The 21,744-nt window shown below is 40.9% G+C and overlaps 1 protein-coding gene across 1 annotated transcript in view; it reads left to right on the forward strand.

Annotated features, from left to right (window-relative positions):
* LOC124132568 (bone morphogenetic protein receptor type-1B-like) overlaps positions 1 to 6,686 on the forward strand; it is a 77,748-nt gene extending 71,062 nt beyond the window's left edge. Inside the window, exon 11 of the mRNA XM_046496533.2 lies at positions 103 to 6,686. Within this exon, the coding sequence (XP_046352489.1) occupies positions 103 to 246 (144 nt within the window). The 3' untranslated portion in view covers positions 247 to 6,686. The remainder of the gene's footprint in view (positions 1 to 102) is intronic.
* Positions 6,687 to 21,744: the final 15,058 nt, after the last annotated feature.

Here is a 21,744-nt window from a genome sequence, read left to right on the forward strand (position 1 = left end):
TTTCATTCTTGTTTGAAGCAGAATGTTTTTGCAATTTCTTGTCTCTTAAGTAACTACTTTGTTTCCTGTGTGTCTGACCTTGCCTCTGCCTTGCCTCCACAGTACATGAAGATCCTGACAAAGGTGATGATCGAGTGCTGGAGCCCTAACCCAGCAGCCAGACTCACATCATTGCGTGTTAAAAAGACACTGGGAAAGATGCTGGAGAGCATTGAACTCCACACAAAGCTGTCGTCTCAGTCATGATGACATCGGGCAGACAGGAGCTAAACTTAATCAGGGAATGCTGAATATATAGTGCTGTGTACAGATGCTTGTTCTCACGGAAGAGGAGACCACTTGTCCCACCGACCCAGCGTGCAACTGAACGCGGAGTGCGGAGTCAGCCACGTCCATGCCTCTTGTCCCCGACGAATGTGGCAGCACGTGTAGCGTGGAGTGCACCCTGCTTTGTGCAGGCTGCACAGTCATGCATGTCTGGTTTCATGCATTTTGTAAACTGATTGCTCAACCACAGGAATATATGAAGTCAGGATATGGTGTATTCAGATAAGGGTAGATCAGGCAGACTTCAGTGAAGGAATCATTAGATCTACACCAAAGTTAATCATTGATTCAATTGTTTTCATGGAATGTTTGGTTTAATTTGCTGATATCATAGGTCCATTCATCGCATATTGTGTGAAATACACTTGAAACTGTTTTGTTTTTATCTAAACTGATTTGATACCTTCGTGGATGGACCCAGGCTTTGTTGGTCTAAGGGAGATAACTCTATTTGCTACAAATGAATAACTTCTATTTAACATACATGCCGATCAGTACTGAGAAAATTATTCTTTCATCCTATCCATTGCTCCCTTCCTTTTTACATCTCTGGAATTATTCTCATTTTTTTCTTATGCTATTTTTAAAGCATAAATCCTTTCACTCTTGTGATTACAAACTTGGATGTGTTTAACCATCTTTGGGAAATTGAGTTTATGGGTGCACTGCCAAATGTTTATCACAAGTTCGAAAGAGATTGAGAATGATGAAATTGGTACAGGTACAAGTCAAAAACATTTCCATACTTGCCGTTAAAGGCGACTTTGCTTGTCGTAAAAGGCGACTATGAGATCGGGTGGTCAGGCTCGCTGACATGTCAGCGATCCCAATTGCGTGGATCGATGCTCATGATGTCAATCACTGGTTTGTCTGGTCCAGACTCGATTATTTACAGACCGCCATCATATAGCTGGAATATTGCTGAATACGGCGTAAAACAACAAACCAACCAACCAACAACAAAAAGATTTACTGAAGTCTTCGTCTTACTGGATTATCTCCCTTTGACCACAGTCTGCCATTGAATGAGCTTGATCAAACTTATAGGATAGACTTGCTCTAGCGAACTAGTGACCTTATCTCCCACCAAGGACAGTCTTTAAATGGCATTTTATAATTTATTTACAAAATTGTTTCATTGAACCATATATGAATCAGCTTTACTCTATTCATCAGCAAGAACAAACCTACCACATCCCTCTTTTTATACCCAATCACATAATGGCAATATGTTGTTTTAATTCTAAGCATTATTTGAATGACTGCAAATATCATTTGAATTGTTTTATTTCCATGCTCAATAATTGTTTGTGATAAATTATAATTTATGTGCAGACCTGTTTGAAAAGAAAATGGCATGGATGCCATTTCCGGTACATATGATATGTATGAGTCTTGTTAAATGATACGAAATAGTGGATATTGAATCTATCTTAAATATAAGGCAGAAATTGTCAGTTCAGTGTTGAAAATCTTCAATTTGTATTTATGAGAAATGTTTTTCGTTGGCACCAATGTTTCAATGCTTATCACATATAGGTCAGTTAGACGTCATCTTTGTACATAGGAACCTAGAACATTATTCAAAGTGTACAGTTTTCATAGCATAAAGCATCACGAAGTCCATTTCCATGGTAACATACAACTCTTGTACATAGGTCATTCTGACGTCATAGATAACCCAAATTGTATTTATTTTTATGTAGTTTACTGTACCATATCAAGTCACAATAGCGGTTCTTTTATGAAGAAACCTCTGTTTGTATATATGTACATATATATATGTGTTTTTCCCCCCGACAGCCCAACTGTGAAATAACATGCCAAACATTGCTGTACTTGAAGTCTGTTGTCCCAGTTTTACATAGTTTTAGCATACTCATTTTAATCAAACATTGATTGTGCAAATATGAATGAAATCAAACTGTTTTAAGTGTTACTGAGAAGTGATTATGGCTGTAGCAATATTTGTACTTAACCAGACGATGCCAATTTTGTGAGTTAGTTAGTAATATGTTTCTTAAACATGCCTCATCTTGTTGAGTTTTAGATATCTGATAGTTATGTCTCATGCAGTAAATGAATGTACAAGTTTGAAAAACGTTCCAGAAAATGTTATGTCTGTTGTACTTAGAGCTGCTGGGTAATCAAGTGATACTGCAATCTTTGCATTTATTTACAATGGCGCAGGAATATCTTGCCCCGCAGAACCATGTAGCAACCATAGTGGTTGTTTCAACTTACGTATGACACTGACACGTCACCCATGTCACTCAGATTACTCTGTGAGGAACATGTGCACATTAAGCTTCCAGATAAAATTAGCTTGGAATTTTGATCAATTTGCACACTTTGTGCAGAAACAGTTTGAGTCTGCTTGTGTAATCTTGTTTTGGGCATCTTTTTGGGTAAATTTCTCATCCTATTGGCATTTCACTGACATTACGTGATGGAAAGAAATTAAGCTTGGGATTCAGAATAGAAGCTGAAATTAAACATTACTGAAACAGAGCTTCTACAAAACCTGATATTTGGACAGGCATCAAGTTTGCCTTGATCTTGAATTCACATTTCACCAAATCTCAAAGATAAACATACGGTAACTACAATTTGGGGATAGAGTTCTGATGACTAAAATTCATTTGAAAGACAAGTCGTAGCCTTGAAATATGCCTTGTCCCCATGTGAAGTGGGTGGCCTGTCAGTGTCAAGTACTCTTACCTCAGTCAGGTAGATTGTAAGCAATCTCGTAGAGGCTTCCATTTCTGTTGTCAGTGGCTGTCGTCCGTCGCTGTCGTCCAGCTTCTTCATGTTATTCTCCTAGTCTTCCAGTCTTATAGATGCAACTGTTTATGTCAATTTCTGTCAATCAGGCCAGTTGGAATGTCAGTTTCCTTGTATAATTTGCCAGGTCGGAGGAAGATTACAGGTGATGTCGTGTTCATTAACTTGAGTGTTAAAGTCAATAGCTTAATGAGTTAATAAACAAAATACATTTTGTACCTCATCTGATCTTTTCAACATATTTAACAGTTTTTCCAACTTAATTCAGTGATAATGTAACTATGAATTGTTTAATGAAGTTATACAACACTTATGTGTTATTCATGATGTTTCTATCATAGCTTGTAAATGGCTCTTTAAGACATTTTGTAAAGTCTTTTCAATGGATAAATTAATTTTGAAAAGTTATCTAACATTTTACATGTTAGGCAGGAATTCCTCCAGTGTTTTTTTTAAACTGAATGTTGTCAATTGTTTCCTGCTTATTGTATGAAAGTTATTCCTTCAATGAAATATATATATACATATATATTTGATAACAATCAGAACCCATACAGCAATACAATAGATAGATTTTGATTTGGCATTACCGTTAAATTATTTCATTTGACCCTTTTCTGTTATTGAGGATAACAGGTGTCATGTATTGACGTAAACAAGACCTACTTCCGTGAAACTATGTTTAACCATCAGATTCGATTCTACTTCTTTAAAAAATGTCAATGGTGTGATACCGTGAAGGGTACGTTTTATGTAGCAATGGAGTTTGTTTCTCTGTTTAAAGGTTCATGACTTTCACAAATCTCTTTCAATGCTTTGCTGTGTAAGCCTTGCAATAATTCTAGCATTTGTTGGCTATATTTGTAATATAATTGTGCTTTGACAAAAACATACTCCATGACTTTGTGTAGACCATGAGACAGTGAAAATTCTGACCATTAAATTGTTTCACAATAGAAAAAACAACATTTTTCAGATTGGGAAATGTCTTCTGTTTAAAATAAATCCTGTAGGTTTCAGAAGGTTAAATAGTTTCATGGAAGGAAAAATACTTGTTCTATATACATATAGCTCCAAATGTAATAATCATTAGTGATCTCAAGAAATGATTGACAGCTTTAGGAACTGCTGCGTTAGACTACATGTATTTTGAATGACTTACTCGTCAGGGAGAAAAGGTCTCCTACCCCCAACCCACCACCAGGTTTGCTACTTAATTATACAGTGTGTAATCATCTTGAGTAATACAGTAGATACTCATGTGATCATCTATGTAGCCTATTAATAATATTTTGTTGAGAAAAAATCAAAATGCTTACATTTTTATGGATAATTTACATGATTTGAATGTATGGATTTTTAACCAGTTGTACATTGTCTTTGGCTGTAATATGGCTCAAAGAGCTTTTGAATGTATATTTTGTAAATATTTCTATAACCACTGGGCGAACCTTGATTTCTGTTAGCTTATGAAGTGAGATCTTGTTGAAGCTAGAAACAGGTCTTGTATCATTAGGAGGAGAGGGGCATTTGTTTCAGTAATTAATGTGGGCATGAAACGGTGAGTGGACAGTTTCTTCAGTGAGTGAGTTTGGCTTAATGACGCTTTGAAAGGTTTCACAGTTGTGTCACGGTTTATCAGCTCGATGTGGGATGGAAGTGATGTAGGTCATTGACTTTCGCCACTTTACTTCAGGACAAACCTGGGATTTAGACCCACGATCATAGGTTTCTGGCAGGTCTAAGGGACGCAACTCTGCACTAAGAATTGTGGTATCTGAGACGTCTGGCCCATTCATACCCTCACCAATTTCTTCAGATAGGAAACGGTGACTGAACATTTACAGTCACAAGCCGATTTCTTTGTCCCACCTTTGAGCACTAACTTATAGAATAAATGAACAAGCCTGCAAGCTACCAGAAGCCCTCTCTGGCTTTGAGCTCTGTTACGCTCATGGGTAGAGAATACTGTGGGGGGGACAGAAACTACGTTGTGGTGGTGTCGATCATTATGTATCAATACTGTGGTGGTAGTATGATTTGTTTTTATTCCCTAAAATTAAGAGATCGTGTGTCATATATTCTGGTGTCAGATCAATCCTGTCCCGAATTGACAACATCCAGACCACAGGTGGCCTCATGGTCTAAGGTACCACACGTCGCTGTGAAGAGTTGCATACCTTTGCCATGCCAGGATCTGCTGATTACAGTCCAGCGTCTTACCTGTGTCTTTGGATTTCACCGGAGTGATCAGGTCTACAGCGTGCGTCATGTTGAGCTTTACTCTGACGTTAGGCTTTCTTGTTATAATGTAACTGAAAAACTGTGTAAAGCATCATGGAAACCACACCCTTACTGATTATTTCGCTGTATTGGATGTTGTAGCTCCAATAAGCGCCCCCCATAGCAACTTCTAAACCAATCTGTAAGTAATCTCTTTATGTGCCACATACTAAGCCCAAAAATGTACATGACAGTCCATAATTTTTTTGTATATTTCTGAGTTTTTACAGAAAACACAGCAGTGTAGAAAGGCTACATGATTGGCCAGTAACTACAGTGTATAATTGAAAATGTTTTAGTTTCATTGACTTTTGTTCTCTACCACTTGATCTAGGCCAATAAATTAAACTTGTGTGTGTTTTAATACGAGCCCCCGTTTCCATTTACTAAGCACTCAAGGTGCTTATTATGATGAATATGGTATTGATAATAAGTACTATGAATGGTATGAATTTATTCATTCTGTGTATATTTCATCTGTAAAGGAAGGATTAATGCTCCGTAAAAATGATCAGGTTTATGTTAAATATTCAAGAAAAGAAATCTGAAGTAGATGTATGCACATTTTTTACTGACAAGCGCTTCGCTTAGGATACCATTAATTAGCTTGTACTATATGGTACCTTAAGATAATACTGTCTCTATTAGAGAGATTACATATTGAATCTACTACCACCACAAACTCAATATTAAGTTATATGTAAATCTATGTTATCAAGTTCCGAGAAATCCATGTAACAGTGAATTGTCTTGATTCATTGTTGGATGAAAATGTTTCTTTGCTGCCTCCAAATTTCACAGATTACCTCCCTTGTGTCAAAGAATTTCTTATACCAAAAGTGTGACCTTTTGACTGTTGTTGATTCAGTCTGACATCACCTCAGCTGCCCAGGTCACAAGTCTACATGAAGCTTAGCCCAGAGGTATTAAAATGTGAAAATAAACTTACAATGTTGCATCAATACAAAATTGATCCAATTTCACTGCAGAATGGAAATTGAAGATCTGATTGCGATGTATGTGAAATTAATTGAAATTAACAACGATAATCCACACCAAAATTTTACTTAAGCCAAATATGGATTGGTAGTTGGGTATTATCTGCAAATGCATGTTGACATAGGCCAGAGTGTGCCACTCTTCTTCTGAAGCGGAATATGGAGCCAGGGGCTGTCTAAGACTCTTATTTTCATATACCTATGCAGCATTTTTATTGCATTAAATGGTATGTACTTTATTTTGTAGAAAATTATGCAATGAATTTCATTTTGCAATAAAATGTATTTACCAACTATGACTGTTTGTTTTGGGTGAACAACCTCAGAAATTTGTTTTTTTAAAGACTAGCCGAGAGGACGAGTGGTAACCTTATTTCACTGTTCCTGGGAGTTTGTATTTGGTCCAGCTTGAACAAGGTGAGGTGAAATGGGGTTTAATGTCGGGTCCAAGATTATTGCACTCATATAGCGACGTGTGTGTGTGTGTGTGTGTGCGTGCGTGCGTGCGTGCGTGTGGCCGATTTCTAGTGCACTGAGATACCATGCCGCAGTTTAACATCAATATACCCCACTCAGACACAGTATACTGACTCCAAGCCGACCAGTCCTTGTTTTAGCCCCTTAATGCCGAGCGCCAGACAGGGTAACAACAGATACCATCTTTTAACGTCTTTTGGTATGACGCGGTCACTAGTCCTCGGCACATTTTGTAGTCTCAGGCTAGCTGATTTGCATGAAGGCTGGTGTACATGTATGGAGGGGGCTTTTACATGATTGAATATGTCTTCAGCAACCCATGCTTGCCGTAAAAGACGACTATGCTTGTAAGAGGCCACAAATGGGATCGGGTGGTCAGACTCGCTGACTTGGTTCATGCGTGTCGTCGTAAACGAATTGCGTGGATTAATGCTCATGATGTCAATCAGTGGATTGTGTGGTCCAGACTCGATTAAGTCCAGACTGCGTTAATCAACAAACAATCAAACAAAACATGAATGAGTGGCCTGACAGACTAGTGGTTGTAGACATGTGACCCTAGCCATCAGAGCATCATGGCACGTGATCAGCTAACTCACACTCGGTACATAACCATCCGCCTCCGTGGTCTAGTGGTAGAGCGTCCGCCCGGAGAGCGGAAGGTCCGGGGTTCAATCCCCGGCCGCATCATACCAAAAGACGTTAAAAGATGGTACTTGTTGCTAAAACAAGGACTGGTCGGTTCGGAATCAGTATACTGTGTCTGAGTGGGGTATTCATGTTAAACTGCGGCATGGTATCTCAGTGAGCTAGCACTATAAATCGGCATCAGTCCGGACTAGTACAAGCAGCCACACAAACGCACACACGTACATGCACGTCGCTATATAAGTGCAATAATCTTGGACGCGACGTTAAACCCCATTTCACCTCACCTCACCTGTACATAACCACCCATCCTCACTGAAGTCGGCTCTGCCAACAGGCATGGGTGACACTCCATCCAGAATCCTGAACCTTTGGCTGACACCTTGTGGAGGCGCTCTTACAGCCATGGTTACCTGTTATGTTTCTTTTAGTTATGATATGGACCTCTGGAGATCTGGGGTAGAATAGGTCTTCAGCAACCCACGCTTGCCCTAAAAAGCGACAATGGTTGTCGTGAAAGGCGACGGACGGGATCTGGTGGTCAGGCCCGCTGATTTGGTTGATGCATGTCATCGATCCCAATTGCGTGGATCGATGCTCATGATGTCAATCACTGGATTGTCTGGTACAGACTCGATTATTTATAGACTGCAGTCATATAGCTGGAATATTGCTGAGTGCGGCGGCAAACAAACAAACAAAGTTATGATATCACCAATAATTCTGAAAAGGGCACCAGAAAAGTCTTCAAGGTATGGTGAAAATGTTCGTCTTTTGTATCGAACTCTGTCAGATGGATGGATAGCAAAGACATTATGACATGGGTACAGGGATATGATTGTTGCATGTATTATCTCTGACAGCAGAATGCATACATGCCATTTTCAAATTCAGGAAAATCAGTTATACACTGTACAATAAAAGGTTCTCGGGATCCTGAATATTTTTGGGGATATTTTTTGTTGTGAAGACTGAGCACACAGTTTCATAATAATATCCCCCTAAAATATATTCATGATCCGTAGCCTTTTTTGTTTAGTATGTATGCGCATTCCACAAAAAAATATTTTTAGCACAAATTTTGAAAAGGGAATACAGATGGAATCTGGTTAACTTATCTCCATAAACTCTATACGTGACCCTACATAACAATTATTTGTCCTATGATCTATGGGGCGGTCGGGTAGCCTAGTGGTTAAAGCGTTCGCTCGTCACGCCGAAGACCCGGGTTCGATTTCCGACATGGGTACAATGTGTGAAGCCCATTTCTAGTGTCCCCCGCCGTGATATTGCTGGAATTTTGCTAAAAGCGGCGTAAAACCATACTCACTCACTCACTCCTATGATCTATGCGGCAAGTCCCGAAATACTGATAACTACATGTTATATATACTGATGGTCGCAAGACTTCGAGCTCTATATAATATATACATAGAATTGTGGCCGGCTTCATGACCATGTCAATGCTTGGGCTCTACCGAAGGAGACCGCCTCCATGGTCCAGTGGATAGAACGTCTGCCTTGGAGAGCGGAAGGTAGGTGGTTCGACCCTGACCGCGTCATCCCTCAATACGTTAAAAATGTGAAGATCTGGGTTAGGATAGGTTTTCAGCAACCCATGCTTGTCGTAAGAGGCGACTAACGGGACTGGGTGGTCAGGCTCGCTGACTTTGTTGATACATGTCATCGTATCCCAATTGTGTAGATCGACGCTCATGATATCAGTCACTGGATTGTCTGGCCCAGACTCGATTATTTACAGACCACCGTCATATAGCTAGAATATTGCTGAGTGCGGCGTTAAAAGAACAAACAAACAACAAACTTTTTTTTAACCCTGTCAGGCTCTCTGCATTTAAGGGGGTGAATCAAGGACTGGTCAGCTCGGAGTCAGTATACTGTGTCTGAGTTGGATATCCATGTTAAACTGCGCCATGGTATGTCACTGGGCCAGCATTATAAAACCGGCCTAAGTCCGGACTAGTACAAGCAGCCACACACACGTGCAGCCACGACCCTATGTGAGTGAACTAACCTTGAACCCGAAGTTCAACCGCATTTCTCGCTCTTCTACTGAAGGGATGAGTGAATGAGTTGGGTTTAACGCCGCTTTTTCCTGTTATATCACGGCGTGTCAGCTTAATGTGGGAGGAAAGCCCGAAGTGATGCAGGTCTCAGACGTTTACCACTTCGGTGAAACCCACGAGCACGGGTATGGTGCTGACAAACTTAGAAACATAATCGGGGCGAACCGGGAATCGAACCCACAATCATAGGTTTCTGGCGTGCCCAAGAGACGCAACTCTGCACAGCGAATCGTGGCCCCTTAGACGACTGGGCCACCCGTGCCCCCACTGAAAGGATGGAATACAGTCGATAATCCTTGAATCCTTGCAACATAAACATTGATTTTCCAAAAGTACATAACCTGCTAACAGGAAACAGGGCAATTCCTCAGCTCAAAATTTAAGACGAAAGATTCTGTGATACATGTCCCCAATCACTGAGAAATGTGTTGTACGTCAATAAATCTGTGGACTGTGTGGTCTGGCGGTTGTTTGGTTTCAGGAAGCGTGCGTAAAATATAACTATATTCTCCCACGACAATTTGCTGTTCTACATTGTCAACCCCTTGCTGGTTGGAAATGCGTGTGATAATGTGTCAAGAAATAACAATAATACTGCGCCTGGTTATACAGAGACATACGTACCCTCATTACATACTTACTAAGTATTCAAGCTTGAGAACTCCACTACACTATCCAACATCGACTAGCTGCTTATACATAGATACGATTCCCATGAAGATTCATAGGCCTCCAGCAACCCATGCTTGTCGTATGGGTGGTTTTGTTTGTTTGTTTGCCGTTTAACGCCGCAATCAGCAATATTCTAGCTATATGACTGCAGCCTATAAATAATCGAGTCTGTACCAGACTATCCAGTGATTGACACCATGAGCATCGATTCATGCAAATGGGATACGATGATATGGATCAACCAAGTCAGCGAGCCTGACCATCCGATCCCGTTAGTCGTCTCTTACTACAAGCATAGTCGCCTTTTACGGCAGGCACGGGTTGCTGAAGATATATTCTATCCCGGATCTTCACGGGTCAAACGACGAGGTGAGCTTACGCTGAACACATGTCAACCTTCACATTTTTAGCCCCCAAAATTTAAACCATAAAATATAAAGGGACCTTAAAAACTTAATATCCCTTAATTAATTTGCATACTTCACACCCTCGCAATGACTTGGGTTTCATGTAAACGTCAGAGACCTCCAGGCTTTCCTCCAACAACCAGCTCGCGCGCCGTGATATAACTAAAATACTGTTCAAAGCGGCGTTAAGCCAAACTCACTCACTCACTCGCGAACTACATCGCATAAGAACTACATCTCATAAGAACTACATCTCATCAGCACTACATCTCATAAGCACTACATCGCATAAGAACTACATCGCATAAGAACTACATCTCATAAGCACTTCATCGTATAAGAACTACATCTCATAAGAACTACATCTCATCAGCACTACATCTCATAAGCACTACATCGCATAAGAACTACATCGCAAAAGAACTACATCTCATAAGCACTACATCCCATAAGCACTACATCCCATAGGAACTACATCGTATAAGAACTACATCTCATAAGAACTGCATCCCTTAAGAACTACATCGCATAAGCACTACATCTCATAAGCACTACATCGCATAAGAACTACATCCAATAAGAACTGCATCGCATAAGAACTACATCTCATAGGAACTGCATCCCTTAAGAACTACATCGCATAAGAACTACATCCCATAAGAACTACATCGCATAAGTACTACATCCCTTAAGAACTGCATCGCATAAGAACTGCATCCCATAAGAACTACATCGCATAAGAACTACATCGCATAAGAACTGCATCCCTTAAGAACTGCATCGCATAAGAACTACATCGCATAAGAACTGCATCCCTTAAGAACTGCATCGCATAAGAACTACATCTCATAGGAACTGCATCCCTTAAGAACTACATCGCATAAGAACTACATCGCATAAGAACTGCATCCCTTAAGAACTGCATCGCATAAGAACTACATCCCATAAGAACTACATCGCATAAGTACTACATCCCTTAAGAACTGCATCGCATAAGAACTGCATCCCATAAGAACTACATCGCATAAGAACTACATCGCATAAGTACTACATCCCTTAAGAACTACATCCCTTAAGAACTGCATCGCATAAGAACTACATCGCATAAGAACTGCATCCCTTAAGAACTGCATCGCATAAGAACTACATCTCATAGGAACTGCATCCCTTAAGAACTACATCGCATAAGAACTACATCGCATAAGAACTGCATCCCTTAAGAACTGCATCGCATAAGAACTACATCCCATAAGAACTACATCGCATAAGTACTACATCCCTTAAGAACTGCATCGCATAAGAACTGCATCCCATAAGAACTACATCGCATAAGAACTACATCGCATAAGTACTACATCCCTTAAGAACTACATCCCTTAAGAACTGCATCGCATAAGAACTACATCGCATAAGTACTACATCCCTTAAGAACTACATCCCATAGTAACTACAACTCATAAGCACTACATCTCATAAGAACTGCATCCCTTAAGAACTACATCGCATAAGAAGTGCATCGCATAAGAACTACATTTCATAAGAACTGCATCCAATAGTAACTACATCTCATAAGCACTACATCGCATAAGAACTGCATCCCATAGTAACTACATCTCATAAGAACTACATCCAATACGAACTGCATCCCATAAGAACTACAGCTTAGAACAACAACAGTTATGGTCTTGTGGTCAGTGCGGTATAGGTGTTACTTCCCTTAATTTAATGGACTGGCCCGCTTTTTACTGCTATGAGAACTACATAACACTTGATATCTTATTATGTACTTCATTCACCTTCTTAGAGACATGATAACATAGCATCCATACATATAATATAACGAAGTCAAGGTCAGTTGTCTCTGCATCTTATGGGCTGTAGTTCTGACGGGAGTAAACCTTACAGTGTCTTGTGTACAGGGATGCCAGTGCGACGATCCTCCTCATCCACCTTACTGACCAGATCTCGCCCATAGTGACAGGTTCTCACATTTGTCTGGTCAAACATTCAGGGACCAAGACTCGACAGACCAGGATTTGACCTTGATGACCGACCTGGAGAAAAGATGGAACAAGTATATTATACTGGAAGGGAACCCTGTTGAAAACATAAAATTTAATAAAGCTCACGAAAATATTTCAGGCCATTCCAAAATGTTTTGATACCCTCTCGTGTGCCTGCTTGAGAAGGTGTGTGTGTGGGTATGTGTGTGGTTTGCCTGTGTATTTGTGTGACCGTGCGGGGTGTGTGATAGTTTTCGATCACTCAAACATCAAATCTAAACCTAATATTTGGACGTAAAGGGATTCAAACTGACATGTTACCCCCATATTTCAATAAAATTGAGTTTGAATGGATGGTACACATCCCCAACCACTCTATGAACTGTTGAACTGTGACGTTGGTTGGTTTGTTGTTTAACGCCGCACTCAGCAATATTCCAGCTATATGACGGCGGTCTGTAAATAATCGAATCTGGACCAGACAATCCAGTGATTGATATCATGAGCATCGATCCATTACGACAAGCATAGTCACCTTTTACGGCAAGCATGGGTTGCTGAAGACCTATTCTACCCCGGAATCTTCACGGGTCTGAACTGTGACGAGGAGTTGTGAAGGGACTTACCAGCAAATTGCAGCTGACATTCATTTTAAACGTTCATATTCATCTTCTGAATGCATGAAAACATCCCTCCAAAATGTAACGTTATTTGTTTATATCGATATTTAATTTTACTGTTTAATGACTTGATATAATTTAATATTGCAGACTTCGGCGAAAACAACAGTAAATTAGGAAACAAAATCCATTCCATCATGCTATTTTCTCCTAACTCAGTCACCATTCGTATTCTACATCTGAGGGTGTTATTATTGTGTTGGTCAAATATTCATTTTTTTATATCTCAAATGTATATTTTTGCAACTTAGATAAATGTACCAGATTCGAACACTCGTTCTGATACATATGACTACAGTTCGTGCAATGTCAGTTATAACGAAGCGGTAAGAAACAGAGTTGCTTCCCTTTCAACAAACCCCGGAAACCTTCAGTGGGATTTCTGAAATAGCCCCATTGTAATGCCATACCAAGTTTAGTTAAAAACTGTAAATGAAATTGAATTATGTGGGTGTAGGAATATCCACTAGATGAGCCGAATCCTTTAAAGAAAAACTGAAAAACGAAACAAATAAAATTGGAAAGAAAGTTAAACTTGCCTCTGGTACATATATCCTATGTAGTCAACAGCGGGAGCTACGTACGGATCTCGATCGTAACAATGTCAGGGAGATGTCAGTTAGTCTTACATGGACCCACGACCGTTAATTATGCCAGGATGCATAGATGCTCTGTTCTTATACCTCTTCACAGATACCATCACCAGTGTTAATGAATGCCATAGATGGGTTCACATTATATCGTTCGCGTATCGCCTGTTGATGCATGTCATCGATCCCAATTGCGTGCATCGATACTCATGAAATTAATAACTGGATTGTCTGGTCCAGACTGGATTATCTACAGACCGCCATCATATAGCTGAAATATTACGGAGTGCGGCGTTAAACAACAAACCAACCAATCAACCAACCTGATAGTGGGGGTTCGTGGCGTTATAGAGATATGTCATGATGTCAATAGGCCAAGTAATTACTATGCCAGTCAATACATTAACGGCCCTGACGTAATTAACAACACTATGTGATGTGATTCGATGTGTGTGAAACATATCACATGAATAACTATAGAGAAAACGTCTAAAAACTGACTTTTCATGCAGAAGTTTACCTGTTGTTATTTGAGAAAACAATGCAACCTTTTGGGACCGTATTCAAGAACACGTGGTGTACTAAGACATCTAATTGATTAGTTTTACCATGGTTGGAGGAGCAAGAAAGGGAACCGCCTATCCTCTATCCTGGGTTGCACGAAAGCAAATACGAATATTGCGTGATGTGCAGTTAATGTGTCATTCAATTTACTTCCACCCAGAGGCTACACATTTGTGTGAGTGCGTGTGTTTTGTTTTAAATTGTATTTTGTGTGTGTATGTTGTTTTTTAAACCTTCATCAATCAATAGGTGAAATGGGGTTTAACGTCGCGTCCAAGGTTATTGCACTTATATAGCGACGTGCATGCACGTGTGAGTGTGGCTGCTTGTACTAGTCTGGACTGATGCCAATTTATAGTGCTAGCCCACTGAGATACCATGCCGCAGTTTAACATGAATCACTCAGACAACATATACTGACTCCAAGCCGACCTGTCCTTGTTTTAGCCCCTTAATTCCGAAAAAACAACAAGTACCATCTTTTAACGTCTTTTGGTATGACGCGGTCGGGATCGAACCCGGACCTTCCGCTCTCCGAACGGACGCTCTACCACTAGATCACAGAGGCATCACTAAATACAAGGGGCGGTCGGGTAGCCTAGTGGTTAAAGCGTTTGCTCGTCACGCCGAAGACCCGGGTTCGATTCCCGACATGGGTACAAGGTGTGAAGCCCATTTCTGGTGTCCCCCGCCGTGATATTGCTGGAATATTGCTAAAAGCGGCGTAAAACCATACTCACTCACTAAATACAAAGTGTAACTATGTAATGTCTGATAACCAAGTTGATGCACGTGTGTTACTCTCATGTTTTTATACATGTAATGCGCATAATTGAAAATTAAGTTTCTTTTTTTTCCTGTGATGTGAGGTTATATGGTGTTTTACGTCGCGTTCAAGATCATTGAACCGACCAGTTCTTAGTTTTTCCCCCTTAATGCCGAACGCAAGGCAGGGTAACACCAAGTACCATCTTTTAACGTCTTTTGGTATGACGCGGTCGGGATCCAACCACAGACCCGCCGCTCTCCCGGCAGACGCTTTATCCACTGAACCATGGCGTTATACAGTCGGATACATTCTGTGACACCACCACAAGAACCTGTTGACTTTGCTGTATAGGGCAATCAGCGCTAACGTTGTTTTCGTTGAAAGCCCGTCCACGGAGACGCTGAATTCACTGTTTCATGTACTTCGCATCTGTGTTTTATTTACTAGCGCAATCATACCGCGGGATGCTATTGTCTTAACCACGTGACCACGGAGCGAGGTTTAATAACAATATATGTCTCGGGAAAAGTATAGCCTGTCTTAACTGACATACAACGGGAGCTGTTGTTTACTTCCATCAACATACATGTATAGTTAAGCTATTTTTTTAGTCGGATAAAATACTGGCTATGTAAGTTTTTCCTCAGGAATAATGTTCACAAATCATAGTTACATTTCCGTTAGGGATTTACGTTGCCATTGATTTAGTTCCACCATGACAGCGTCCGGGGCACGGCTATTTTATATTAAAATCATACTTTCAGCGCGTTTCAATGTGATATTATCGTCTGGATTCCGATGGAGGAACGCTGTGTGTACAAATCTGTGAAGACAGGTCGATGACGTTATGGAGTTGACTGATAGTTCAAAATCTTATATATCACTACAGATTTCTTTTCTAATCCTCCCATGGTCGGTGGGGTAGCCTCGTGGTTAAAGCGTTCGCTCAGACCCGGTTCGATTTCCCACATGGGTACAATGTGTGAAGCCCATTTCTGGTGTCCCCTGCCGTGATATTGCTGTAATATTGCTAAAAGCGGCGTAAAATCAAACTCACCCACACTCACACTCACCTTTTACGGTAAGCATGGGTTGCTGAAGACATATTCTAATAGTTCACCATGACATCTTCAGTGTGAATTTTAACCATGGTTAGACTCAACTCAACTCAACTCAACTCAACTCAACTCAACTCAACTCAACTCAACTCAACTCACTCACTCACTCACTCACTCACTCACTTACTCACCCATCCACTCACTCACGCACTCACTCATTCACCCACCCACCCATCCCCTCACTCACTCACTCACTCACTCACTCACTAACTCCCTGAGCCTCCGATCGTCCACCCGTCAGAACTTAATTTAAAAGCTCTTCTCAACCATATCTACTTATAATATCAATGCCATGCACATGTCTGTATCTACCCCAGAATTTGGTGATTGTCTGGTCCAGACTGGATTATTTACAGACCGCGGTCATGCAGCTGATATATTGTTGGGGCGGCGGTAAACAACAAACAAACAAAATTTGGCCTTGTGGCTACAGGTGAGTTATTGTATATTGAAGTTTCTCTCCAACATTCTTGCCGTAAATGCATGATAAGTATGACCCGTGAAGATCCGGGGCCGACTATGCGGTAGAATAGGTTTCAGCAAGCCATGCTTGCCGTAAAAGGTGACTATGCTTGTCGTAAGAGACGACTAACGGGATCGGGTGGTCAGGCTCGATGACTTGATTGATCCATGTCATCGTATCCCAATTGCTCAGATCGATGTTCATGATGTCAATCACTGGATTGTCTGATCCAGACTGGATTATTTACAGACAGCGGTCATATAGCTGGAATATTGCTGAGTGCGACGTTAAACAACAAACAAACAAACAAACAAACAAACCTACCCAGCGTGCACTCCACTGTCTTTTAATCATATCACTAACCGCAACTAGACATCATGATTGCCTCACTGCTAGTGTTACCATAATCAGTTGTATACGCTTACTGGGTGTTCACCTGTCGAAGGGACAAGAAGTAACGTCGTTAAAAAGTGGAAAAGAAGTTGTTGTCCATAAAAAAAGTGTCATGCATATAATGTAACTGAATTTCTGTTTTAAATGTTCAGAAAAATTGAAACGAAGTAGTGAAAACGAATTGTAACCATACATTTAGTTGTGTGGTTTGTCTGGCAGATAGATCCATTTTGGTTGTCTGGTAGTGTGATCCATGCTTATAATTTTCACCTCCGTCTTTTGGCTTTTACGCCTAATGGAATCTGTTACGTCGGATAGTCGAGACTGGTTCTTCACTGGCATTGGCATTTTACATTAAAGATAAAACAACCAGTACATCATCAACCCCAACTCTTGTATCGCTCTCGCGATTAGTTGTGCAGAGTTGCGTCCCTTGGGCACATCAAAACCTATGATTATGGGTTCGAATCCCGGTTCGCCCCGTTTATGTTTCTAGGTTTGTCAGCACCATACCCGTGCTCGTGGGTTTCACCGAAGTGGTAAACGTCTGAGACCTGCATCACTTCGGGCTTTCCTCCCACATTAGGCTGAAACGCCGTGACATCTCGTGTCCGAGATTATTGCTCTTATATAGCGACGTGCGTGACCGCGCACGCGTATGTGTATGTGTGCGCGTTCGTGTGCTTATGTGCGTGCGTGCGTGCGTACATGCGTGCGTGCGTGTATGTGTGCGTGCGTGCGTGTGCGTATGTGTGTGTGCGTGCGTGTGTGTGTGTATGTGCGTGTGTGCGTATGCATATGTGTGTGTGGATCGAACCTCCGACCTTCCGCTCTATCCACTGAGCCACGGAGGCAGTGGAAGCACAACTGCTACTTTTGTATGCAAGTAAATAGCCATCAATCAATTCCACATTGAACTATGAGCAGTAATCGACACCTACAAAATCGGTTTGAATAATAGCATTGCAAAAATAACTTTTGCCTATGTACTGCCTTTGAGAGTCCATTTGAGCGTAAGCATGCGTCATACCGTGTCGCCTTTTTTGTATACTACTCCAAAGAAGTTAAGGGCCAACTGATTCTTTCATATTGCTATAGTTAACCTGGCATGGCATGACACATTAACTACATAAGTGACGTGTAGGAATCGGGTGTTTTTCACAAATTATCTTCTTTTATGTAGTTTTTATTGCTAAAAAATAAACGGAAACGTTCCGCTCTGTGGATGAGGCTTATGCCGTGCGATACAGGAGGGTGTTTCAGTATTATTCTCTTTGAGTATATTAGCGTGTCAAGTGTGAATTATGCAAACGGTACGTTGTCATATCCCTCACAGCTACCACGTTTTGTTTCAGGCTGAAATTTGTAGTGGTAGACCATTATTAATTGTATGGTTAGACGTGGGATGGGTTTGCCTTTTACTCCCAATGGAAATCGAGAGTGATTATTCTGCGGCGTTGACGTTGAATGTTTACTCTGTAGAACAATACATCTTACAATTAGCATGGGATGAATTAGTCATGAGAAGATGTTGAATATGCATTGTGTGGTCTTCACTAACAGTGGACAACACAGGTGTTGTTCGAGTTGTTACATCTATGGATGTCTTTGAATCAAGCCTGATGGCTAGAGAACAAAGATACATTCACTGTGAACGGGAGTCGCTGTCAAACGGCACGTGCGTACACTTACATTTCCTAAAAATAAATAAATATCTCTATATTTTTAAAAAATATGTTTTTGTGGCTGTATACCAGTGTCCTAGTGAGAATGATCGTCCCAGTGTGTCAACAGAGACATTGCTGTGAGCATTGAGGGAGTCATGGAAGAGATTCTGGTTTGAAATAGAGATGCCTTGGCTTCATTTGAGATAAAGATAAACAATAGAGTATTGTCCTAGAATGAAATTATCTCAAAAGAAGATTCGTCAAAACGTGACTTTTCCATCTAGCCAAATAATTAGGCACCGAACTTTCCTTTATCATTTAACTAAAGCATTTATCCATGACATAAGCTTATGACATAAAAACATGTATGTCATACCCCAATGACATAAGTATGCAAATTATATATGCAAATTAGCTAACCGGAAGAGAGAGCGGTTTGATTTGAAACTATATATTATAAGTGAAGTTACACCAGAGATATAATCAGATTACACAGAATCGTTTTTGTTACCGTTATTAAAGTTTCAATTATTCTGCCAAAGTCTGTCCAAGTATTTTGTTTAAAATAATCCGAGGAACTTTTTTTCTCAGCGAATTGTTTATTTTGGTTTACATGGCTATGGAAAACATGTATCACTACGCACGAGTGAGAATACGCACGTAAGATTTCGACAAGTTGCTGATGTTAATGTTTAATGCAATAATTCCTTAATTTGGGAGCAAAAATGTGAAAATGATAAATAGAATTCATCACTCGTGTTTTTTAATATGGGAAATATCAACCTCGTCCCGTTAATCGCCAAAGGCTCGGCAAATACCGATTAACTAAGACTCGGTTGATATTTCCCATATTAAAAAAACACTCGTGATGAATCCTCTATATAATTCATAAAATTTATTCCTAATTTTCGAATTTCTATTTCTGAACATATGGACTATCACGAATGAAACAGATACATTAAACAGCTATTGTGGTGATGCAGTGATTGAACATTATTAAATGATATTTAAACCAATCGTCAACTACAATAAATATACCATGAAAGAGAGGTTCAGCCGCTTTGATGCCTACACTTGTTTTTAGTCTCATCTTCGCCCCAGATAGAAGTGTGATTGAAGTGTCTGTTTTCTTAATCCTGTGCTGTTTCATATCCGAGTACGGAGTATGTCTGCTTTACTGTCGTTGGAGCAATAACGAAGGGCTATTTACTAACGGCGACCACGTCATAGCTTTGCACGTGCATACGTTGCAAAGAGGGTGGATGGTAACACATGAGAGTGGCTTGAACAGCAGGATATGCAGTCTCTCAGATTGGCAGGAACAGGTCAACGACCCTGCATAAAGCAAATGACGCTAGGTGCCATTTCTGGCCATACATTTGTTATCCAGGTACTAGTATCTGCTCTTAAGCGGTTTGGGGGCACGGGTGGCCCAGTCGTCTAAGGCGCCATGATTCGCAGTGCAGAGTTGCGTCCCTTGGGCACGCCAGAAACCTATGATTGTGGGTTCGAATCCCGGTTCGCCCCAATTATGTTTCTAGGTTTGTCAGCACCATACCCGTGCTCGTGGGTTTCACCGAAGTGGTAATAAACGTCTGAGATCTGCATCACTTCGGGCTTTCCTCCCACATCAATCTGACACGCCGTGATATAACTGGAATACTGTTAAAAGCGGCGTTAAACCCAACTCACTCACTCACTCTAAAGCGGTTTTATTTGTTCCCGACCAGTGGATCCGTTTGCAATCCAGTTTTATCATTCTCAACTCCTTGGGGGGGGGGGGGGGGGGTACACAACCGAAGCTGCCTTGAGTCGACGAGTCAAGTGACCAGTAGCAGTAGTAGTGGTTGTAGTCGTAGTAGTAATATTGACAATGTGCACATTTATAATGCGTCAAATCGACACCCTAACGCATGCTCAAGGCGCTGTATTTTATCACCCTGGTCAGTGGAGCAGTGTGCGCTGATTCTCAGCTCCCTTGGTAGTATACCACCCAAGCTGCCTCACAATGCCCTGGAAGGTTCACCGTCACACCCTACAGGGTACCCATTCAATGTTTGGTTGACAGAGGCATATTTCGAACAAATTCGCTTGCCTAAGACGAAGTTTCCATTGACGCGGCACAAGATGGTGACAGTTCTTTTAAGATGTAAAATTTCCACTGGCGAGATGCCTTGGCTTCATTCGAGATGAATATTAACAATGGAGTATTGTCGTATCATGAAATGATCTCGAAAGAAGACTCGTCAAGACGTGACATTCCCAAGCAGGAAACTCTTCTCTGAATCTCCCCCATCATATCGTCCATCTAGCCAAATAAGGCACCGAACTTTCCTATAATTCATAAAAAGTATGAATTATCAAGAGTGAAACAGATGCATCAAACAACTATTATGGTGATGCAGTGATTGAACATTATATACAGATTGAACTACAACAAATATACCATGAAAGAGAGGTTCAGCCGCTTTGGTGCCTCACTAGTTCCGTGGAGAGCACCTTTTAATGATGATGTCAAACAGGGTGCGGACCAGCACTCAACAATGGATGGATGGACAAGTATGGGAACTCTGTATGCAAGGTGAGGTGAGGTGAAATGAGGTTTAACGTCGGGTCTAAGATTATTGCACTTACATAGCGACGTGCATGCACGTGTGTGTGTGTGTGTGGCTGCTTGTACTAGTCCGGACCTATTGACGATTTATAGTGCTAGCCCGTTAAGATACCACGCCGCAGTAAAACATGAATACCCCACTCAAACACAGTATACTGACTCCGAGCCGACCTGTTCTATTTTAGCCCCTTCATGCCGAG

Source organism: Haliotis rufescens, unplaced genomic scaffold (assembly GCF_023055435.1).
Source record: "Haliotis rufescens isolate VD_foot unplaced genomic scaffold, xgHalRufe1.0.p SCAF_11, whole genome shotgun sequence".
NCBI classification, from domain to species: Eukaryota; Metazoa; Mollusca; class Gastropoda; order Lepetellida; family Haliotidae; genus Haliotis; species Haliotis rufescens.